This window comes from Rattus rattus, chromosome 6 (genome assembly GCF_011064425.1).
Source record: "Rattus rattus isolate New Zealand chromosome 6, Rrattus_CSIRO_v1, whole genome shotgun sequence".
NCBI classification, from domain to species: domain Eukaryota; kingdom Metazoa; phylum Chordata; class Mammalia; order Rodentia; family Muridae; genus Rattus; species Rattus rattus.
Genome location: NC_046159.1, coordinates 22831773 through 22855648, shown reverse-complemented (window position 1 = coordinate 22855648; position 23876 = coordinate 22831773). Strand labels below are relative to the sequence as shown.

Here is a 23876-nt window from a genome sequence, read left to right as displayed (position 1 = left end):
ATGCAAAATGGCGACTTTGCGTGACGTCATACTTGTCGCAGAAACATACTAACGTCTTACTAAGGGCGGAAGCCAGGCTAAAGCAGCCTCGATGTGGGCGACCGTGAACAGGCGCGCAAAAACGTTCAATGCCGGGCGGATGTATCCGGGGACCGTAGTTTAGTAAGGGCGGAAGTTCTTTTAGGTACGGAAAGGTTGTAATCCAAGAATGGTCACAGCGCCTGTCGTGTTTTAGTCACTTCCGGGGAGGATCGGAAGTTGCTTTGTTTTGCTTCAAGATGGCTGCTGGGATGTATTTGGAACATTATCTGGACAGTAAGAGCCGACTGGAGAAGGGGGTCATGGGTCATAGAGTGGTGTAGAGGGTCCGGGTTGACAGACTATATGGCCCCGAGGTTCTGGTAAACTGAAGATCACAGTTGGGAAAGGGTTCTGAGGGAGGATTTATTCGAGGGTGAAGAGGGAGGGGGTGGGGCAGGGGGAATAGAGGCCTCGCTCAAGGTATAGACAAGGAAAGGGCTGTCCCGTGGGATCAGGGCTGGGTTTTAAAGGGGTAAGGGTAGCAAGGAAAGTATTTGCTCACTCAGTTCTTGAGGGTAGATTATTTTCCTAAATTGTGCAGGATCGTTATTCACTGCCATTTGGAGCAGCTGCAAATATTTGGTCTAATTCCTTTATGTCTCAAAAGTGGCTTCTCATTAAGCTTGCTGGGTGGAATAGAGCGACCACTGAGTTGATCGCTGAAATGCTTTACTTTATGAGCAAAATCCAGTTCTCAAAAACAAAGATTCTGTCTCTCCCTTCTCCCTCTCTCCCTTTCTTTTCCCGGCCTTCCCCCCCCCCTCCCTCTATCCCTCTTTCTCTCCCTCTCTTCCTCCCCCACCCCTGCCCTGTGTGTGTGTGTGTAAGAGACTTCAAAGTGAGAAGTAGGCTGGGGATGTATTAGACAAACTGTTATGCCAAACTAAGGTATTCGCATCTTAAAATAGAGTATTGATTTTAATGAATCAGTTAACGGTAGCAAGCCAAGTCAGAAGTGTATTCTTAGAGAATGACCAAAAGTTTTCGATATTATAAACATGGCAAGATTGATTGAATGACTTTGTGATTGAGAGAGAGGGGAAATCCAAGGTGAATTCTGCTTAGAAAATAAACTATATCATAGTGTAGCAGATTCAGGAGTAATAATTTAGTCTTTGCCTTAGAAATAGGCATAAAATCTGACAGTGAGATCATTCACGGAAAAGACACAGAGTAAAGAAAAGACAGTGAGCTCAAGAAACCAGCATTTAAAGGACAAGATGTCAGTGTTGGCATTGTAATAAGGCCTCTGGTCTAGTATTGGCAGTGCTAGCAGGAAGGAATTACTTGAAGAAGAAGGTAGTACCAACTGCCTCAAACTTCTTCACAAAGAGGAGTCATTTCATTTGATAATCTGTCTGTTACTAGAAGCACCTTTTTTTTTTTTAAATTTTTCTTTTTTTTTCAGAGCTGGGGACCGAACCCAGGGCCTTGCGCTTGCTAGGCAAGCACTCTATCACTGAGCTAAATCCCCAACCCCTAGAAGCACCTTCTTGTTTTGACTTTTTAGACAGTATCTAATAGAGCCCAGGTTGACTTTGAATTTGCTACATAGCTGATGATGGCCTTGAACTCCAGGGCCTCCTTCCATCTCCAGTGCTATTGATAAGCACCAAGCCTTGTTTAGTACTAACAGTTTTTACATTTGAGTTAGAGTCACAGAAACACAAGTTTGGGTAGCACATACCTTTAATCCCAGCACTTGGGAAGATCTCTGTGAGTTCTGAGACCAGCCTGGTATATGTAGTGAGGTCTAGGCCAGCCAGAGCTACATAGAGACCCTGTCTTTATATTTATTTAGGAGGCGACATTAGAGCACTTGCCTAATGGGGAATCCCCTGATACTAAAGTTCAGTCTTCACCTCCAGAGGGGAAAAAATGAGGTTAAGCTGTGTAAAGAGATTTCACTCTTATGGAAAGGCTTAACTAATAATACATTTATTCAATTGTTTACTTGACACTTTCAGTATACAAGACAATTCTAAACATGAGGGAAATTTAAAGTGGATCCAGGCGTGTGTCCTGGAAGGTTAGGGAGACAGGCCCAGATTGCATTAATTATTTAGTTATGGTTGGATAAATACCAAAAATACTAGCTAGACTATCTTGACAGCCTGTCTGTGTAAGGCATTGTCGGAGTCTGGGCAAGTCTAGCTCTGAAATTGAACTTTGAAGACTAAACAGATGTGAAGTAGGGGAGCAGGTATGATGGGAGTGGGGTGAGGGCTCGAGAGATGGCTCAGCGGTTAAAAGCATTGACTGCTCTTCCAGAGGTCCTGAGTTCAATTCCCAGCAACCACATGGTGGCTCACAACCATCTGTAATGGGATCCGATGTCCTCTTCAGCTACAGTGTGCTCATATACATAAAACAAATAAATAAATCTTAAAAAAAAAAAATGGGGGTGGGGTGAGGAAGACAGGACTCCTGGGAAGTTGCTGGCAAGTGTGAGGTGCTTAAAAGGCCAGAGTGTTGTCAGAGAGAGCAGGAAGATAGCGTGGCTGAGTGAGCTAAGCCAGGTAGGAGTGTGGAACACAGCTGTAACTTACTGAGCGCTGAAGCTGAGAGCAGAGAAGACGGAGGTAGAAGTTCAGAGAGAAAGCTGGTTTATAGAGTAAGCGCACCAACGAAGAGGCCGGGACACTGGCAGAGACAGGAGGCTAGCTGAAAAAGAGGGGAAGGTCTTCAGCTTTTGAGAAAGGGCAAATGAATCCTGTCACAGATAAATCCCTCATTTTCAGGGCAGGGCATTAGCTCAGTTGATAGAATGCCAACCTGGCATTCAGGGCCCCTAGGTTTGATGCCCAACACTATACAGCTGGCATATTGACACAGGACTCAGGACCCAATACTTGAGAAGAATAGAAATTCATTGTTGGTCATCCTTGGCTACAAAGCAAGTTTGAGCTGTGCTACAGAGACCCTGTCACCAAAAAAATTAGATAAATTAAAAATAAAGAAAAGAAAAATCCAGTTTCAAATGAGGGAAAAACTGAACCATACTTTGATTTTTTTTTAAATACTGAATTGTACTTTTGTATTTTATTTTTTATAAACTATGCACCCATGGGAATAGAGTCTGTGTGTGTGTGTGTGTGTGTGTGTGTGTGTGTGTGTTTAGAGTCTGTGTGTGTGTGTGTGTGTGTGTGTGTGTGTGTGTGTGTGTGTGTGTGTGTGTGTGTGTGTGTGTGTGTGTGAATGCATGCCCCTCTTGCAACTCAGAAACATTGTATCTCCTAGAGCTGGAATCTCCAGGCCCTGAACTTTTGTCTATTTTTCCCGTTCTTTGTTTTCCCTTTTAAAACACTATCTTATGTAACCAGATGGCTGCAAACTCCCTATGGCTGAGACTGACTTGAGTTCATAATTCCCCTGCCCACCCCCCTCCTGTTTCCAGCTTGAATGTCATTTTCAAAGGAGCTGCCAGGCTAGGGATGTAGACCAGAGGCAGCACACTAGCCTGGCATACACACAGCCCTGGATTCCATCCGCAGCATCACAAAAATAATAAATCAAAAGGTTAAATAAGAAGATAGCTGTAGCACCTTAGTGCTAGAGCCCTTGCGAAGACATCTGTGTAGTCCACCAGCTATTTCTGTCTCTTCCCAGGTATTGAAAACCTCCCGTTTGAATTGCAGAGAAACTTTCAGCTCATGAGGGACCTAGACCAAAGGACAGAGGGTATGTACAGGATAACAGGCTTTGGTTGACCACCATGTGTTTTCCTGCTCTCTGCTGCCATACCATCTGGTAAACTGTGACTTATTTGGGGTGTGTGTGTATGCATGTATGTATGAATATATGTAGGTATGTATGAATATAGGTATGTGTATGAATGTTCTGCCTGTATGTGTATCTGTGTATCATGTGTGTGCCTGGTACACAAAGAGACCGGAAGGCAGATCTTCCGGAACTGGAGCTAAAGATGGTTGTGAGTCACCGTGTGGGTGCTGGGTCCCAAGTCCTCTGCAAGAACAGCCAGTGCTCTTAACCCCTGAGCCGTCTCTCCTGACTTTCATGGAATTCTTAAAGGAAGATAAGTCATCCTCTTTTCTACTTTCCCACATCAAATGGAGTATTGAGACGATGCCTGAAGAACTCAGTGATGCTAAGCTGGAAAAACAGTTCAGTGGGTAAAGGTGTCCGCTACCAGGCCTGATGACCTGAGTTTGATCCCCGGATCCACACAGTAGGAGGAGAGATCCTCCCGGAAGTTAGTCCCGTGACCACAACCTGTGGGCCACTGTACACATTCATCCGCACCCATACAAATTATTCACAAAATATATAAGGTTCAGAGGTGTTAGGGTTTTTGTACCTTCTTCCTCAAGAATTGAAGATAGCAAGCCCAGACATTTCTCCTGGTTTTGATTGTTGCTTATGCATGAAAACCACGAGTTATACCTCATTTTTATCACCAGTTACACAGCACTTGAGACTACATACCAACGCATGGTGGGCTGCTGGGAACTTTGATGAGAAGCTATTAAAAAGAAAGGGCAGGGTATGGTAGCAAGGCAGGTAGATCTGTGAGTTAGAGGCCAGCCTGACCTACATATTAAGTTTCAGGCAGGCAAGGGCTACATAGTTGGACCCTGTTGTGGAAAAAAAAAAATTGTGAGGTCATCTCAGGTACATACCCAGAGTTTGAGGTCTGCCTCAGCTATATAAGACCTTTTCTCCAAACAAAAAAACAAAAGGAAAGAAAACAAAAGGCATTGGTTAACATCCGGAGTGTATTATATTGTCCTCTTGAACTCAGACACATAGACGTCCTCTCAGTCCTTGGACTCAGCTGATTTGGCTCCACTGAGGTATCCACTGGGAGCCTAAGGAAGGCTACACTACAATGCCCAGGTCGCTCTGCTCCAGACTCACGGTTCACCTTGAAGGTGTCCTCATACCTACTGAAGGATAGATATCTGTCTTATGTGCCATCCTATGTAGCCATGTTCAACGAGAACAGGCTGGGATGTGAAGCCACGACTTAAGTGGCTCCGGCTGAGTGTCTTCATGGATTCACCCAGCACCCTGGACACCTGCTTCTGACGGCTGTCTGCGAGATGGTTAGAGGCGGCTGGATTTCCTTGCAATGCCATTCTAAGTCTTGATTCTGTGTACAGAGACCAGCTGGCAGTTACAGAATCGTGCACTTTTCCCACTTCTTCCAAAGGCCTGGAATGCCGTGACTTGTGGGCATAGCATGTTTTGCTCCCCCTGCCTGCTGCTGCACTGGGTTACAGTCAGTCTTTTGTCTCTTTCCATTGTCATTTTTATGAGCCCTGCGTTATGTTAGGGGGTAGAGCTCTTTGAATCAGTGTTCCGGGACATCACCAGCCCTCTAGTATTAAGGTGTTTTGAGCAATATCTCAGATGAACAGACAGACAGAAAAAGAAAGTGACAAGAATTGTGACGAGTCCAAGCGATGGGCAGCATAAGATGAGCAAGCCGGACGTGGTGGCTCACACGTGTAACCTCAGCACTCAGGAGACTGCGGCAGGAGGATTTGCTTGTGTTTGGTGTCAGCCTGGACTGTAAGTTCTCAGACATCTTGAGCTGCAGAGTGAGACTTGGTACTCAGGGTGGACAGGAAGGAGACGCAGACACAGCATTCCTTGAAGGAATTAGGACCTAATGTTAACATTTCAGACCCCACACGCTGGCTGCTAAGGCGGGAGTATCATAAATTCAAGGACAACCTGGGCAAGACCCTATCTCAAAAAAAGAGGGAGAGAGACCTGGAGGCCAGAGCCCCAGTGAGTGGCACAACCTGGTTTGCAGGAGTCAGAGCAGGGCCGTTTGGAGTTGCTATTAAGAAAGAAGATGGCGGGGTTGGGGATTTAGCTCAGTGGTAGAGCGCTTGCCTAGCAAGCGCAAGGCCCTGGGTTTGGTCCCCAGCTCCGAAACAAAAGAAAGAAAAAAAAAAGAAAAGAAAGAAGATGGCCTTGGGATCCAAACTCACGAGGCAAGCAGCAAGCAAGCCCTGCAAAGAAGCGTCTTGAAATGTCATCCAGTGCACTTCATGTTAACATGCTGTACAGAGAATCCCACAATGCCTTTGCAGTAGTCTCAACCCCAACTGCGGCAGCCATGTTTTCTGTACCTTGAAGGTACTTTAAGACAGTCTCAGCCAGGCACGGTGGCACATGCCTATAATCCCAGTGTTAGGAAATCTCAGGCAGGAGGATATCCCAAGTTCAAGGTCAGGCTGAGCTACATACTGACAGTCTCAAAACAAGCCAGAAGGCCCAAATAATTTGAGTATGTTGCATTTCCTGAATACAAGGCATAGTACTGGTGAATGTTCAGAACAGTTCACTTGGAAGGTTTTGATGGCCAGTGGAAAAGGTCCAAGGAACAAGAGGAAGAAGTATATTTCATCTAGCCACCAGGGGCCATTGTGACCCAGGCCTGTCTCTGTTGTAGACCTGAAGGCTGAAATTGACAAGTTGGCCACTGAATATATGAGTAGCGCCCGCAGCCTGAGCTCCGAGGAAAAACTGGCCCTTCTCAGACAGATCCAGGAGGCATATGGCAAATGCAAGGAATTTGGTGACGACAAGGTGCAGCTGGCCATGCAGACCTATGAGATGGTATGGCCCTGTTCATGGCTTCCCACCTATCTCCCATCTAATCCTCAGGGTCAGCTGTGTTGGGATCTGTACTGGGTCTGGGAGATCCATCAGTCTACCTTAGCTGTTTTCTTCCTTTGGGACCAGACTTGGACCACTTCCCTTCCTTCCCCCACAGGTGGACAAACACATTCGGCGGCTGGACACAGACCTGGCCCGTTTTGAGGCTGATCTGAAGGAAAAACAGATCGAGTCAAGTGACTATGACAGCTCTTCCAGCAAAGGCAAAAGGAGTGAGGAGGGGCGGGGCTGTGAGAAGCGGGGGCGGGGCCGTGAGATGGGGCGAAAGGTCAGAGAGAAGAGGCCTACTCCAGCCTGAGGGAGCAGCACTGCCTGGATCAGGAACAAAGAGAACCTAACCCATCTTTTTGTCTCTGCCTTCTGGCTTACCCTTTCTTCCTAGAAGGCCGGACCCAAAAGGAGAAAAAAGCTGCCCGTGCCCGTTCCAAAGGGAAAAACTCAGATGAAGAAGCCCCCAAGGCTGCCCAGAAGAAGTTAAAACTTGTGCGCACGTGAGTATACCAGAATACGCCCACCTCCCAGCCAGCCCTGCCTCTTGCCACTTTCCCTGTCTTCTGTGCCAGTAAAACTGTCACTGTGGTGTCTGCTGGATGGAGAAGAAGCCACACCATGCCTCACCATGATCTTCTACCACCTCAGAGCGCAGGTTGTAGCTTCCCTTCCTGCAGATGACATTTGTCTTCCTCTTGGCATGCAGAAGTCCTGAGTATGGGATGCCCTCAGTGACCTTTGGCAGTGTCCACCCCTCTGATGTGTTGGATATGCCTGTGGATCCCAACGAACCCACATATTGCCTTTGTCACCAGGTCTCCTATGGAGAGATGATTGGCTGTGACAACCCAGATGTGAGAACCAAACCGTTTTGCCTTGGGCTTTGGGGGAGGAGCTCTGAGGGGTGTGAGGACGTGAATAGGAGGTGATTGGCTTGAAGAGAAGAATGCAGAATGGGGTGGTGGTGGGACTCGTTTGCTTGGAACTTGAGAAAGTTTCTAAGCTGGAGTCAAGGGTGCCTCTCGAGTCCACAGTTGGCCCTTCCCTTTACCTGACTCAGGTCCCTCCCTGATGACTGTGTTCCTTCCTTTTCCAGTGTTCCATTGAGTGGTTCCACTTTGCCTGTGTGGGGCTGACAACCAAGCCTCGAGGGAAATGGTAAGTGACAGAGCTGTGGCAGGAGCTGGCTGGGCTGTCCCGGCACCCACTGTGAGAGAGAACATGCAGACTTGTCTTGCTTTCTGCTTGCCTCACTCTTCTCTCCTCCATGTTGGGTTTTAGGTTTTGCCCACGCTGCTCCCAAGAACGGAAGAAGAAATAGGTTTCCTTGGATTCCATCAGAGACTTCTTCTGAATCCCCCTGACCTGGGCTAGTGGACAGAGAGGGGTGCCTGTGCTGGGGATGGGGGTCCAGGGAGATGGGGACAGTGCAGTACCGTCATCCCTTCTCCCTTCTCCCCATTCGGTGCTGAGGCTGCATCCAAACCCCAGTAGAGAAGGTGCCATGGCCACTGACGGGATGTGCGCTCCTTCCCCGCCTCGCCCTCAGAGGGAAGTAGTCCCACTCACTGTCCTTTTGCCTCCGTGGGGAGGTTGGTGCTGTATTTCAGAGGGAGGGTCCTCTTCATTCCCCTTGCTTTGACTTAGGACTGGGCAGTGGAGCGGGCACTCTCCCAGTCCCCTCAGTCCTCCTTCCCCCATTGGGAACTAGGTAGGACTGACTGCCTTCTCTGTGCTCTTCCTCCATGGGGAGGGTCTTCTAGGTCATTTGGGCTGTGGCCTAGTTGAGTGGTTACCCCAACCTCTATGGCCCGGGGAATTCTGCTGACTTTGAATGGGAGAGGGGAAGGTGGAGCCCAGATAGCTCACATGTAAAGGGAGTCGGGGTAGTAAATAAAAGCTATCCACGCTAGCCTCTGTGTTTATTGTAGAGACTGTTTACGTATATGTGGTAAGCATTCTTTTTGCATTCTCTGGATTGGATGAGAGGCAGGAGGATGGCTTGCCAGAAATAGGACAAGGCATAAAACCCAAAATGGTCTTTGTCCTGTGGTATCCTCAGCTTCTTCACCTGGAGGGTGCCGGCATCGGGGACTCAGAACTTTGTAATTACGAGTACGCGCTCCGTGAAACACCTTTCACTCAATAAATCATGTATTTGCTTTATATGTGTGTGCTGTGATAATAGTGTTAGCTTGATTTCTCCTTTTAAATACAGATAGAAAACAGGTATTTTCTTCCCATCTCTCAGTGAGTGTTGGCCACCTCCTCCTTTAGGACAGTATCCCTTGGACCACTGAACCATCCTTACACGTGTGCTCGCCTTGGTCTGCCCTGCGTGCATTTTAACTTTGGGCCTGTTTCTTACCTAAGAGGTGCTTTCTCTAGTTCCTCCCCTTCCCTGCCTTCCTTTCAGACATTCCAGCTCTGCCTATACTCAACAGCCAGATCTCCATAAAACCGCGGACATTGCTTCACGAAGCCCACCGTCTGTATCTGAAGAAGGGTTGATAGAGTACACACCTCCGGGGCCTAGGGGTTAAGTGGCAGGAAGGAGCACACAGAGCTGGGGTAACAGCTCTGTGGTAGGAGAAGGAGGAATTAGGTCCATTTCCCGGCAGCACTAAAATAAGTTCGAAGAAAGTGGTACCAAGCAGTAGAGGTTGACTGCTGTTGAAGATGGGACTGGAAAGGCTGCCTCTGACTTCGGTCCTTGGCCCGCTACTGGTGCGGCTCAGAGGAGTTCCCCTCGTGGCCTGGCCCCGCCCTCACCTTTTGTGACGTCGCAGCCGCGCCTCCTACCGCGCTAGCAACCCGAGACCCACGATCTCCGAGGCTTAGCCCGTTGGAGGTCGCCTTGTTGTGAAAACGCGGGAGGATCTTACCAGGACGTGATGAAACTAGATGCTGGCTTCCTTCTGATGCTTCTGGAAGGTGAGAGGCTACGTTTGGCCCGTTGGACGCTGCAGTGGTCTGAAGCTGCGGGTGGATCTTCTCTGGGGCTCCCTTATGCTTCAGAAGGGCCCTGCCCCCCTGAGCTCCCTTGTTATGGGTTCTGAGCCGGCTGGCTCCAGGAGGTTGAGTTGTGCCTGATACAAGCTTGAGAGGGGTTGGTCTTTTATCTCTTGTCCCTGGAAGCCTTCCACCATAGCCATCAGGCATCACCCAAGACATACACTCACACACACATACACTCCAGATCTAGTCTGGATCTGGCCACTGGACCGGAAGTGCATTATGGGTTAAGGTCCATTCTTGTCTGTCCCCCTACCTTGCAGTGCTGCTCCTGTCTGAAACACCTCTTTTAGCTGAGGAAGCTTTAGCCTCCACTCCAGGCAGCCCTCTCTCATCCACTGAATATGAACGTTTCTTCGCCCTGCTGACCCCAACCTGGAAGGCAGAGACCACCTGCCGCCTCCGTGCAACCCACGGCTGCCGGAACCCCACTCTCGTTCAGCTGGATCAATATGAAAACCACGGATTGGTACCAGATGGTGAGGGCCAGACTGGTGGGAAAACCTAGGCATCTAGAGGTCACCTAGGCTCAGGGCAAAAGCTTCGTGCTCACATGAGAGTCGGGAGAAGGCTATAGCTGGCAGCTCACCCCAGAACCTGTTCTCATTCTTGGTGACCTTGACTCGACCCTGGCCTTCCTGTAACCAGCCTCTCCATGTGCGCTGTCCTTCCTCAGGTGCTGTCTGCTCTGACCTACCCTATGCTTCCTGGTTTGAGTCTTTCTGCCAGTTTGCTCAGTATCGTTGCTCCAACCATGTCTACTATGCCAAGGTGAGAAAGGTTAGGTCTGGTGAGCCAGGGCCAAGGGAACGCTGTGGGGGTGGGAAGTTGAGGAAGGGCTTTGGGAAAGTCATCTTAGTGCACGCTCCCTGTCAGTTTGCCAAGGTGGGCATAGTCATCTCACCTTGGCCGTTCATACTGGCTGAACCACCCTCATTACTGTGAGTGAAGGAGAGAAGAGATACAGGGAAGGCAGAGTCGTATGGCCTGTCCATTGCCCCCAAAGGGTCCATGCTTTTTAGTCAATCAGCTGGAAAACAGTGAAGGCCAGCAGGTGGCCTTTCTTAGAAGTAGAGGCTCCCTAGAGGCACTGCGTTCCTTCCTCCCTGCATGGGAACGGTGGGGGCTGCGACTTAATGGAAAGGGGTCTGAGGAAACTGCTGGGGCAGGAGCGGCTCCTCTTTGGAAAAGGAATTCCATTTCCCTGTCTTTCCTTGCAGAGGGTCCGGTGCTCCCAGCCAGTCTCCATCCTTTCCCCCAACACTCTAAAGGAGGTGGAGTCCTCAGCAGAAGTTCCTCTCACTTCCGTGACCACCCCCATTGTATCCCGTGCCACAGGTGAGACCTCCCAGAGTGGGGACCGCAGTTCCCAGCCCTGGCGTGGCAGTTCACAAGAGTCTGTTATTCCATTCCTGGGAGCTCTGACGCCCCCTTCTGGCCGCCACAGGCACTGCATGAATGTGTTGCACTGGCGTATATTCACCTGTACACATAAAATGAAAATAAGAATAAAAGCCCCCCCGGGCCTTTTGTAAATTGATATCTTCATTTTAGACAGTATTTGGGCTGGAGGTATACATATCTCAATGGTGGAATGTATACTTATGTTTTACACATACATTCTATTTTTTTTTTTTTTTTTTCGGAGCTGGGGACTGAACCCAGGGCCTTGCGCTTTCTAGGCAAGCGCTCTACCACTGAGCTAAATCCCCAACCCCTACACATACATTCTATACCTGAGGCTCAGGGCTTGATTCCTAGACTCCCCTCATTCTAACAGAAGGTGTGAGTTGCCAGCTCTTAGGAATATATGGTGTTCTCTAGGTGACATGGATAAATGATAACATTTGCTCCAGGAGTTAGGGAACAGGGACCCTTGTAAGACAGTGGGAAGGTGCCACATACCAGCATGTTATGGCAATGTCCTTGTTTGTACATACTGTGTTCAGTGTGTGCGTGCACATATGTGGAGATCAGAGGTCAATGCTGGGTGTTTTCCTCAGTCACCATATTTATTTATTTTGAGACAGGGTATGACTGTGGAGTCCTGGCTGGCCTGGAACTCACTATGTAGAACTTACAAAGACCTGCCTCTTTCTCCAGAATGCTGGCATTAAAGGCATATACACCCCTACCCCCAGCTCAGGCCACCTTAGTTTTTGAGACTGGGTCTTTTCAATAAACTTGGAGCTGGGCTGGAGAGAGAGCTCAGTAGTTAAAAGCACTGACCACTCTTCCAGAGGACAGGGGTTCAATTCCCAATGACCACATGGCAATTCACAGCTGTTTGTGACTTCAGTTCCAGGTGATTCACCACTCTCCCAGAAACATACATGCAGGCAAAATGCAATGCGCATAAAATAAAGATGAACATATCCCAAAAAAAAGAAAAAAACAAAAAAATAGACACCGGGCTGGAGAGATGGCTCAGCAGTTGAGAGCCCTGGCTGCTCTTCCAGAGGTCCTGAGTTCAATTCCCAGCAACTACATGGTGGCTCAGAACCATTTTTAATGGGATATGAGGCCCTTTTCTGGTTTCTGGTGTGTCTGAAGAGAGCAACAGTGTCCTCACCAAAAATAAAAATAAATAAATAAATAAATAATCTCAGAGCTGCTGAGCAAGATGGCCCATTAGTGATGGCATCGGCATCCAGGAAGCAGAGGGAACTCTGACTTCCAGGCTACAAGTCCACTAGCCAAGACTATATAGTGAGACCTTATCTCAAAATGATGATGATGATGATGATGATGATGATGATGATGATGATGATGGAAATAAAGCTAGAGCTCACTGGTAAGCCAGTAAATCCTCAGCAGCATCCTGCCTCCGCCTCCCCAGCACGGAGATTGCAAGCACACGTTACCATACCCAGCTTTTATGTAGATTTTAACGGCTGAACTCTGGTCTCCACACTTGCAAATACTTTACCAACTGAACTGACCCCCCAGCCCCAGTTTCTCGATCCAAAACAATACAAACAGACAAAAAGCTTGTGTTGACATTGCTTCAAGATAGGATCTCATGTAGTTCCCGCCTCAGGCTCGAGATGTGGCTGAGCTGGTTGGACTTGAAGTCCTGACCCTCCGGGCTACTGAGTCTGCAGGCCTGTACCTCCACAGCTGCCTATGCAGATGAGGTGACTCCAGGGGCTGGAAGTCTGATCCCTTCTTCCTCTTCTCTCTCCTGCTCTCTCCTAAACCTTGCTGCAGCCACGGAACACCAGGCCTTCCAGCCTTGGCCCGAGCGGCTCAACAACAATGTGGAGGAGCTGCTCCAGTCGTCCCTGTCCCTGGGCGGCAAGGAGCAACAGAGTAGTCGGAAGCTAAGCCTGGAGCAGCACAAGCAGGAGCAGATCCAAGAACACAAGCTAGAAGAAGCGCAGGAGCAGGAGGAGCAAGAGGAAGAGGAAGAGGAGGAAGAGGCAAAGCAGGAAGAGGGGCAGGGGACAGAGGAGGGTCTGGATTCAGTGTCCAGACTGCAGTCAGACTCGGAGCCCAAGTTTCAGTCCAAGTCACTGTCTTCCAACCCTTCCTTCTTCACTCCCCGGGTCCGAGAGGTGGAGTCCGCTCCATTGATGATGGAGAACATCCAGGAGCTCATCCGGTCCGCCCAAGAAATGGACGAAATGAACGAACTGTACGATGACTCCTGGAGAAGCCAAAGCACTGGCAGGTACAGGAAATTGTGACTTCTTCATGGGCCCTGCCATCCCTGCTGCCTCCTCTGGAAATGCGAAGCCCACTTACCAGCTTTGGTCTCCAGACCCACTCAGATCTGCTTAGGCTTCGAGCACAGCTAGCAATGGCGGCCCTCCTGTTCCGTGCCCATCCTTGTTTTAAGCCTCACCCTGGGCTCTGGTCTTACCTCTGGCCTTGATTAGCACTAAAGCCTTCAGAAAGTTATTTCTCCATCTCGTCGTTGTTGTTCTTTAATATTTACTTAATTTTACTCAGGCATAATACGCGTGTGACTCTGTGTCTGTGTGTGTGTATGTATGTGTGTGTGTGTCTGTGTGTGTGTATGTGTGTGTGTGTGTGTGTATGTGTGTGTGTGTGTGTGTGTGTCTGTGTGTGTGTGTGTGTGTGTGTGTGTGTGTGTGTCTGTGTGTGTGTATGTGTGTGTGTCTGTGTGTGTGTGTGTGTGTGTGTGTGTGTGTGTGTGTGTGTGTGTGTGTGTGTGTATGTGTGTGTGTCTGTGTGTGTGTGTATGTGTGTGTGTGTGTCTGTGTGTGTGTGTGTGTCTGTGTGTGTGTCTGTGTGTGTGTGTATGTGTCTGTGTGTGTGTGTGTGTGTGTGTGTGTGTGTGTGTGTGTGTGTGTGTGTGTGTGTGTGTGTGTGTGTGTGTCTGTGTGTGTGTGTGTGTGTGTATATGTGTGTGTGTGTGTGTGTGTGTGTGTGTGTGTGTGTGTGTCTGTGTGTGTGTGTGTGTGTGTGTGTGTGTGTGTGTGTGTGTGTGTCTGTGTGTGTGTATGTGTTTTGTCTGTGTGTGTGTGTGTGTGTGTGTGTATGTATGTGTGTGTGTGTGTGTGTGTGTGTGTGTGTGTGTGTGTGTGTGTGTGTGTGTGTGTGTGTGTGTGTGTGTGTGTGTGTGTGTGTGTGTGTGTGTGTGTGTGTGTGTGTGTGTGTCTGTGTGTGTGTGTGTGTGTGTGTGTGTGTATGTGTGTGTGTGTGTCTGTATGTGTGTGTCTATTTGTATATCTGTGTGTATGTCTGTGTGTGTGTCTGTATGTGTGTCTGTGTGTGTGTGTGTGTGTGTGTGTGTGTATGTGTGTGTGTGTCTGTGTGTGTGTATGTATGTGTGTGTGTGTGTGTCTGTAGATACATGTGTGCAGGTGTCCGAGGAGCCCACAAGAGAGCGTCGGATCCCCTGGGTCTACAGGAAATGGGTGGTTGTGAGCTGCAAGAGTGGGTGCTGAGGCTGAGGACCAAACTCAGGACCTCTGGAAGAGCAACAGGTGCTCTCTTAACCATTGAGCCATCTCTCCAGCCACTGTTTTGTTTTGTTTTGTTTCTTTCCATTTTTGACTTCGGTTCCTCTTGTAAAAGTAGGCAGTTGGTGCAAGGTCCTCTCAGGCTCCAGGATGGAGACCCTCTGCTAAGCATGCTGAATAGTGCATATGACCAAGACCAAGTGCTCAGCGGAGGGGAAGAGTGGATGTGGTGTTCTGCCCCAGCCCTCTAGCCCATCCCTACCAGTCTGTACTGTCTTCTTGCAGCCTCCAGCAGCTGCCCCACACGGAGACCCTGATGGTGCTATGCTATTCCATTATGGAGAATACCTGCACCATGACTCCCACAGCCAAGGCCTGGAGCTACATGGAGGAGGAGATCCTTGGCTTCGGGGATTCGGTATGTCCACCATGCTATTTAATGGACATCCCATGGGCCTGGCACTGTGTGAGCCATGGGTGAGGGGCTGGGTAAGGAAAGCATGAGACCTAGTTGAAGAGGTACCTTGGAAGGACATCTATTGCAGAGGAAGGCTAAGACCTGGTCTGGAAGCCAGTCTGGGCTGGAATGCATCCTTCAGTTTTTCAAATTGTTAGGCCGTAAGCCATCCCTTCAGTCCTCTTCAGCACCTTCGGTCCCTAGCTGTGCCTTAGACTCAGCTCTATTTCTTGCCAAAAGGGTCGTAGAACCTGTTCCTGTTGAGTCTGATGACGTGGGCTGTGGTCCCAGCTCCTTGGGAGGCTGAAGCAAAGGAGTCCCAAGTTCACTCTGGAATGGGCAGAAGAATGAGTTCAACTTAGGGAAACCCAGTTGCAAAAAAAAAAAAAAAAAAAAAGGACACAGAGGGCTGAGGATGGAGCTCTGCGGTAGAACACTTGCCTGGCGTACAGAAGACCCTACGTTCAGTCCCCAGCACCAAAAACCAATGTATCACAGAAAGCACTTACATTTGGATTTTTCTAGAAAAGCAGAACTGATAGAGTGAATATATATTGAAAGGAGTTTATTAGACTTGCTTACATGACATAGTCTACGTGGCCCAACAATGTCTGTCTCGCACTGGAGAGGTTGGCAAATCTGGTAGTTGCTTAATCTGTGAGGCTGGATGTCCCAGCAGTCCCAATATGGCACTGGAAGACTGAGGGTTTTTCTGGAGAGCTGCTGGTCTTCCGTCTATATTGGAAGCCAAAGAAGCCAGTTCTAATATCAGGGAAGGGATGTCGCACCAACATGATACAGACGTCCAGCAAGCGTGAAGGCAAGCAGGCAAAAAGTGGAGCCCCCTTCTTCCTTCTCCCTTTGATCTGGGCTACAGCTGAAGGGTATCAGTCTCCCCTTCAAATAATCTGGTCAAGAAAATCCCTCACAGGAGTTCTCTGTGGCTTGCTTTTAGTTGGTTTCAAATCCAGTCAAACTGACCACCAAGGATAACCGTCAAACATCCACACCTGGTCAGTTGGCATCCAGTCATAGCTCTTGACGGCATGCTTCGTTTCCACATGGAAACAGTGACGAGATTGCAATTCTGCCTACGCGTGATACAACTACCCCACATATAACTAAACACTATTTAAGAGGAGGTGACAATATCCCTTGAAGAATGCTTAGTCTTTCAGTGTCCCGTGATTTACATGTGATAATATATACTTACAACACTTAAACACTGATAGTATCTCAATGGATGCTACATTACATGATAAAGAAATAGAGGAAAGAAAACACAGATATCTGCTTAATATATACGTGTCTGCACAAACATGTTCTTAGCAAACTAGGTCAGGAGCACTCGGGTCAGGCCCAGTCCTCATTTCTGGGACTGGTCACTAGGCCTTCGTTGATTTTACCGTCTTCTGTTCCTCATCCTGTATTTCCTCCTGTCAGGAAGACCTGGGAAGGCCTTGGCTCTCCCCACGGAGGAGTAATTCATTCCTTTATCACTGAAGGGTCTGGACCCTTTGTCATCCTGCCTGAATTAGGTTGTAGTTTCCCATTGACCTTAAACACAAGTCATGGTAACACCAAGGGATGCTGTAAGGCAGTGGTTCTCAATGTGTGGGTTGTGACCCCTCTGGGGGTTGTATATTGTATCCTGCATATCAGATATCTATATTATGATTCAAAATAGTATCAGAATTACCATTATGAAGTAGCAATGAGAAATATTTTATGGTTGAGGGTCACCACAACATGCGGAACTGCGTTAAAGGGCCATGACATTAGGAAGGTTGGAAACCACTGTCCTAGAGATCTCTGCAGTCCAGACATAATTTTATCCTCATGGTGAAGTTTTCCCTTGGTAGTCCGATTAATCACCCTCCTAAACATTATCCCTTTATTAGCCCGATGACTTGTGTCATGAGTCCAAAGTGGCCAAGGAGAGGTCTTGGCTTCCAATTAAGGGGAATGTTTATTGTGACTCCTGGCAGGAGTGCTCACCCTTGTGGAACCAAGTCTTCTAGGCTGGCCAAGCATACACACCAAGGAACAGGATGAAAAACTGTTCCTGGGGTGTCACAGAGGCAATAGTGAGGAATTCCATTGCGTTTCCACTCCTTCACTCCTGGACCATGAATCCTGGCTATAGGGAAAAAAATACTATATGTCGGAGGAGGTTGATTCAGAACATACAGTCTTCTGGAAAACACTACGCCAGCCCTCTAGGCTACTCCCATCTAATTGATAAGTCACTGTCTTTAAAAAAGCCAAATCCAGGGGCTGGAGCAACGGCTCGGAGGTTAAGAGTACTGGCTGCCCTTCCAAACGACCGGGGTTTAATTCTAAACATCCATATGGTGGTCCATAACCGTCTGCAACTCTAGTTCCACAACACGAGGAACCTGAGGGAATCCTACACCCTCTTCTGGCCTCCAAGAACACAAGGCACAACGCTAGTAGTAGACAGAGAGACATACATGCACATAGAACGCTCATACACCAAAACAATATTTAAAAAGTAAAAAGTCCATTCCCCCCGTTTGATCAAGTCAGCTGCTTCCGAGTATTGGGAAACATGGTGAGAGCAGTGGATTCCATGGCTATAGATAGGGCACTCACTGGACTGAGAAGTGCATTCCTTGATCAGAAGCAGAACTGATGGAATTCCATGATGGCAGATAAGGCAGGCATTCTGCAAGTCCGTGGATGACAATTTCACCAGAAACGTTATGTGCAAGACAGAAAAACCCATAAGTATTCATGGAAAGAAAACACACTGCACTTCCCCAATGCCACCTTCCGTGAGGTCGATAGCTGTCCCCCGGGAGCCTGGTGCCATAATCTAGATGCGCAGATGCGCGAGAGTGAAGGTTTACTGGAGTGGGTAACATGATACGGTCTCCTTGATAGTCCAGCCGTGGTAGTCGTTCAGTCCATGAGCCGGGCTGTCTCAGCTTTCCCAGCCAGGTACTGGAGCATGCGGGGTTCCTGGGGAGCGGCTGGTCTTCAGTCCATGCTGGGAGCCATTGAAGTGGGGGGGGGGTACAGCACTGACAGCAGTGGAGTGGATACACTTGCCAGCGTGAGTGAAGCAAGCAGGCAAAGAAATAGGGCTTCCTTTTCCCATCTTCCTTTTATCCGCGCTACCATCCGGTATTTAGGGCGGGTCTTCCCACTTGAATAAGCTGGTCAAGAAAATCCCTCACAGGAATGCTGCATGGCTTTCCTCCTAGTTGATTCTAGATGCGGTCTAGTTGACAATCAAGACAACTATCTTAGCACTTTGAGGGATCTGTAAAAAGATTCCAGGGGTTGGGGATTTAGCTCAGTGGTAGAGCGCTTGCCTAGCATGCGCAAGGCCCTGGGTTCGGTCCCCAGCTCCGAAAAAAAGAAAAAAGAAAAAAAAAGATTCCAGTTCTGATATTTCTCCCACACTTAGCAAGTCTATTCCCAGAAAGATATTTCTTTTTCCGGTTTTTTGTTTTGTTTTGTTTTTGAGACAGTTTCCTTGTGTAGCCTTGGCCACCCTGGAACTCTGTATACCAGGCCGGCCTCGAACTCACGGAGATCTGCCTGCCTCTGCTTCCTGAGTGCTGGGATTAAAGTGTCACCACAATCACTGGCTGAAAGATACTTTTTTAAAAAACAAGATCTACTTATTATGTATAGAGTTCTGCCTGCATGTACACCTGCAGGCCAGAAGAGGGCATCGGATCCCATTACAGATGGTTGTGAGCCACTGTGTGGTTGCTGGGAATTGAACTCTTAGCCACTGAGCCATCTCTCCAGCCTGAAAGATAGACTTTTAAGTGTTCCTTTGTTGTCAGTGTCGTTGTCTGAGCCAAGGTCTCTGCTACAAAGGGCGCTTTGGAGGTCCTAGGCACAAGTGATCCTCTCACAGTTGAGTGTGCAGTACGCACTGCCACATACCGTTCCCTGGTTTTGAAACTACAGTTTAGCCAACAACCACTGAGTGCCAGTCTACCAGGCATTCACCAATTTCTTCGACAGACACTGATAGGGTGTCGGCTATGTGCTAGACACTTGGGATGCTCACAGTAGATTTGATGCTTGCTCTCGTCATCGTTGAGGAGAAAGAGAAGGAAAAGTAAAGCTGGGGTGTGCTCAGTGGGAGGGTGTGCAAGGCCCCGGGGTGTGCTCCATGGGAGAATGCTTGCATATCTGAGGTACTTGGCTTTGGTACTTGGGGCAGCAGATATATACCAGCAGACCTGAGCGTTATCGAGGAGATGGGCACTGTGGGGGTGAGGAGGAGAGTTGCAAGAAAGCATCCGGTTGGGTTGGGGATTTAGCTCAGTGGTAGAGCGCTTGCCTAGCAAGCACAAGGCCCTGGGTTCGGTCTCCAGCTCCGGAAAAAAAAAAAGAAAAGGAAGAAAGCATCCGGTGTCGTGAACAGGCCACTCTCCAGGATTGCAAGGACCAGAGAATGTTCTTAGAGGAACTGGAGTTTAAACTGAGACCTGAAGGGAGGTAACAAGGCAAAAGAAGGGGCGCAGTGGAAGGTTCTTGGTAGAAAGACCAGTGTACACAGTGGCTTTCTCTGCAGCAAGCAAGAACTGAAAGTTCATGAAGAGCTCAGAATGAACTTATTTTCTGGCTGGAAGGGGCTTCGCCCGGGTGCAGGAGGCTAATGGGGAGTTGGCAATCTTATCAAAGGGCGTGGTAGAGCCTTTTTAGAAACACGTACGTTCAGAGGTCATGGAGACTCAGGGTGGTATGGTTGGATAAGGGAACAGAGTCCATTTTTACTGAGCACGTAGTAGCAGAAGACAGAGTCAAAAAGATAGGGTACTAATGGGGAAAGCCCGAAGCCCATTTAATGTTGCAGGCAAAGGAAAATCCATAAAGGTTTGGGGCCAGGGTCCTGTTGTCTTCCTTGGCTGCTGCTGCGAGATAAGCATGGGTTGCAAAGGAGCCCATGCTGTTTCAGGCTGCACCTTGGGTGACAGTGGGCGCCCCTGAAGGCGTGGTTGGCCAGATCTGTCTGGTTGGGGTGAGGAGAGCCCAGCGCTCAGCCAGGAGATGGGTGTAACTCCACTTTGTGAAAGAGCTTCCAGGAACTGGCGGGTTTGGATCTAAGCATTTGATGGAGGATGACTTGGAGATAGAAAGACCTGGATCCAACTTCGAGCAGTGTTCTTAACCACGCGGAACCTCAGTCTCCTGAGGAAGTGCCAACATTGGATAGAACTTTGGGGATTAACAGTGTTTCTTTGCTGTTTCTGACTTGGACACAATGGCTCACCACCTAGACCAGACTGGCCTGGAACTCAGAGGTCCACTTGCCAATGCCTCTGGGATTCTGGGATTAAAGACTTGTGCCATCACGCCTGGCTGGGGTTTTTTGTTTGTTTCTTTTCTTTTCTTTTGTTTTCTAAAGAAAGGATCTCTGTAGGCCTAGCTGGCCCGGAACTTGAGGATTTTGAGCTCCTGATCCTCCTGCTTCTACCTTCCAACAGGGTAAGTCCCTGATCGCTTGCTTGGTTTTTTATGATGCTCCTGACTGCTGGCCAGCACTGTCACCTCTGCAAATATGATTAGCACTGTCATTATGAAGTGGAGAGGGGAGTTGGTTCCTTTCGGGTTGCTTAAGCAAGGATGATTGCCTTCCCCCACGTTAGAGGCCTGTGAATTACTCAGTGAGGAGGATTTGGGCCTTGGGGAAGAAGTCGGAGCTGGTAGGTAATAAAGATGTGGGTGCCACCTGTAGAAGATGGCCTAGAACTGAATAACCATCCAGAAAGCGCTGAGAGAAGGTCCCCAAGGAATTCTGAGGAAGGAGGAGAGGGGAGGAAAGCAAAAGGCCTTAAGTCAAAGGCATCAAACACCGTGCAGCATGCTCTGGAGGTCTGAAGCAAGGGAAAGGAGCGCCTGCCAAAACTTAGCCTCTCACTCAAACTCCTGTCCCAGGTCTGTGACAATCTTGGACGGAGACACACAGCTGCCTGTCCCCTCTGTGCATTCTGCTCCCTGAAGCTGGAGCAGTGCCACAGCGAAGCCAGCGTGCTGCGCCAGCACTGCGACGCCTCCCACAAGATCCCCTTCATCAGCCCCCTGCTCTCAGCTCAGAGCATATCCACCGGCAACCAGGTACCTCCGCTGGGAAGCCCGCAGCCAGCGGGGCTGACGGGGCTGTGGGAAGGAAGGAGGCCTGGGGCTAGAGAGGCCTGCACCTCTCACGTGTCTCTGTCCCATAGGCGAAGATACCAGAAAAAGGTCGCTTTGCTGGGCTGGAAATGTACGGAGGGCTCAGCTCTGAGTTCTGGTGTAACCGGCTCGCCTTGAAGGGCTGTGAAGATGACCGGGTCGCCAACTGGCTCAAGGCAGAGTTCCTTAGCTTCCAAGATGGGGATCTCCCCACGAAGGTCAGATCCTCTTCTTCAACCTTAGCTCCTTCAGCCGTCCCCAGTTCTTTCTAGGTACTTGTTCTAAACAGCCTGGCCTTGGGATCCTGGCTCCGAGACCCAGCCCTTAGCGTCCTCCTGCCATTCTTCAACACCCTTCCCTCAGCAAAGCAGGGTCGCGTTCAAGCAACAGTAGGAACGCTACCCAGGGAGAAAACTCCAACCCTCGGGGGCCCGAGATGGAGACGGAGGCTCTAGCTGCAGCCTTGCCCATCACTAGCTGCTTGGCTCTGCTCAAGTCACTGCCCACTGCAGCCCAAAGTTACAGTCACTGCTGCAACCCTCACCGCCCAGCCCTGTGGACCCTGCCTTCCCAGCTCAGCCTGAAGCTGTCTTCCCCACAGCCCAGTGCTCTCCCTGACCAATAATATCAGCACATTCCCCCTCACCCCCGACCTGCCTCCTCTGAGTAGTTAATCATCTGTTGTTGCTCAGAGCTAGTCCCCAAGCCCTCTCCACAGTTTGACGGTAGGCAGGGTCCGTGGGGGAGTGATTGTCACTTGTCAGAGACCTCCCCTCCCCCTCCCCCTCACTAATCACCAACAGACTTCCTGATAATTGGACCACTAGTTGGATCTATACTCTGTTCTTCTCTGTCCCCCCCCACCTCTGTGTGTGTGTGTGTGTGTGTGTGTGTGTATGTGTTTGTGTCTGTGTGTCTGCCTGTGTGTATGTATGTCTGTCTGTATGTATGTATGTCTATCTGTGTCTTGTGTTGCTAGGGATGGCACCAACCACCTATGTGTGCTAAGCAAACCCTTGGCCATTCATGTACTGGCCTCTTAAGCACCTTTCTCTGCACCCAGTACATTCATGTACTGGCCTCTTACGCACCTTTCTCTGCACCCAGTAAGCTGGCCAATAGAACAGACCCTTGTGGTCCTGTTACCTCTCGACTGCTTCCCAGGGGTTCATGATGGAGAGTAGAAGGAAGTAAAGGAAGACAGTGGGGTGCCTCCCCACCCCCAGCTATGCAAGGCTTGCTGCTCTAGAGCCCTGTCCCACCCAGGGCAGGCTGTCATTACCTTTAAGCTAGACACTGGTGTCCTGTCAGGATTTTGATGCTCTCTTTCCCTGGCTCTCCTGGTGTAGATTTGTGACACAAACTACGTCCAGTACCCAAACTACTGTTCCTTCAAAAGCCAACAGTGCCTGTTGAAAAACCAGAACAGAAAGGTGAGTGGCTAGCCCTGTCCTCACCTCCCAGCAGTCCCTTAGTGCCCCTGGGAGGGCCTGTTCCCAGCCCTTCTCTTCCAGAAGCTAGGCTGTGGAAACAGTTCCCCGTCAGCAGTTCTCACACGATGCCTTCTCTTCTTCTTAGCCTTGGGGTGAGCCAGGGTCTCTCAGGCAGGAGTGGGCAGGAGAGGCTGGGACAGATAAGAGGGATGGGCCCTGAGAACCCAGAGGGAGAGCCTCAGTTGGCCTGGAAACCAGACAGTGAGTTTCAGTCCAACCTCCCAGCCTTATGCATTATGTAGTCTAGGGTAACGTGCTTCCTCTCTGAGTCTAGGCCTCCTCCGCCTGTATTCCTTTCTGCCCTCTCCCTCTTGCCCCTGGTTCTGGCACCTCCTTACCCCCACCCCCCATACACCATCCCTTTGTAGATGTCCCGCATGAAGTGCATGCTGAACGAGAAGTACAGCGTGCTGAGCCCGGCTAAAGGCGAGGAGGTTATACTCCGGTGGAGCCAAGAGTTTAACACTTTGACTCTAGGCCAGTTTGGATGAGCTGAGGTCTGTGCTGTCCCCACCCCAGCCCAGCCTTTCCACATTCTCCATCGCTCTCAGACTACATCTGTCAGTTGGCTTCCAGGTGCCCCTCAGGGGCCTCCCACCTGGCCCCTACTTGCATTTTCTTTGGGTTGGGAGAACAGTCCCAGAGAGGTGCATGATGGGAACTCCGCACGCCTTGAAGAATACCTTCAAATAAAATGTTTGTCTTCAGCCCATGTGCTCTCTTTTTTTTTGTTGTTGTTCTTTTTTTTCCGGAGCTGGGGACTGAACCCAGGGCCTTGCGCTCGCTAGGCAAGCGCTCTACCGCTGAGCTAAATCCCCAACCCCGCTCTTGGATAATTTGCACACTCACAGTAGCCTGGGGAAACTGCAGTCTCGTCTATAGGCCAACAGTCATTGTCTTTGTTAGGGTTTCATTGCTGGGAAGGGGCACCATGACCAAGACAAGTCTTAGAAAGGACAACATTTAACTGGGGCTGGCTTACAGGTTCAGAGGTTCAGTCCATTATCATCATGACAGCATGGCAGCGTCCAGGCAGGCATGATGCTGGAGGAGCTGAGAGTTCTACATCTTGATCCAAAGGCTCATATT

General features: G+C 49.3%; 2 protein-coding genes across 4 annotated transcripts; both read left to right on the top strand.

Moving 5' to 3' along the window:
- The first annotated feature begins 223 nt into the window (after positions 1 to 223).
- Ing4 (inhibitor of growth family member 4) lies at positions 224 to 8892 on the top strand. Of its 3 annotated transcripts, none has more exons than XM_032905660.1 (8): positions 224 to 315; positions 3691 to 3762; positions 6509 to 6675; positions 6833 to 6938; positions 7121 to 7226; positions 7433 to 7580; positions 7823 to 7884; positions 8008 to 8892. In XM_032905660.1, the coding sequence occupies exons 1-8, from the start codon at positions 279 to 281 to the stop codon at positions 8045 to 8047; spliced, it is 738 nt and encodes a 245-aa protein (XP_032761551.1). In that variant the 5' UTR covers positions 224 to 278; the 3' UTR covers positions 8048 to 8892. The 3 variants fall into 3 exon arrangements, with proteins under 3 accessions (XP_032761551.1, XP_032761550.1, XP_032761549.1); XM_032905659.1 differs by having other exon boundaries at positions 6833 to 6947; XM_032905658.1 differs by having other exon boundaries at positions 6833 to 6947; positions 7118 to 7226.
- A 513-nt stretch (positions 8893 to 9405) lies between these two features.
- Acrbp (acrosin binding protein) lies at positions 9406 to 23494 on the top strand. The gene is made up of 10 exons (XM_032906613.1): positions 9406 to 9453; positions 9932 to 10220; positions 10418 to 10512; positions 10962 to 11079; positions 12952 to 13414; positions 14958 to 15090; positions 21058 to 21237; positions 21345 to 21512; positions 22644 to 22727; positions 23156 to 23494. Exons 1-10 carry the CDS (start codon positions 9406 to 9408, stop codon positions 23276 to 23278), a joined length of 1701 nt encoding a protein of 566 aa, XP_032762504.1. The 3' UTR covers positions 23279 to 23494.
- The last annotated feature ends 382 nt before the right edge of the window (positions 23495 to 23876 follow it).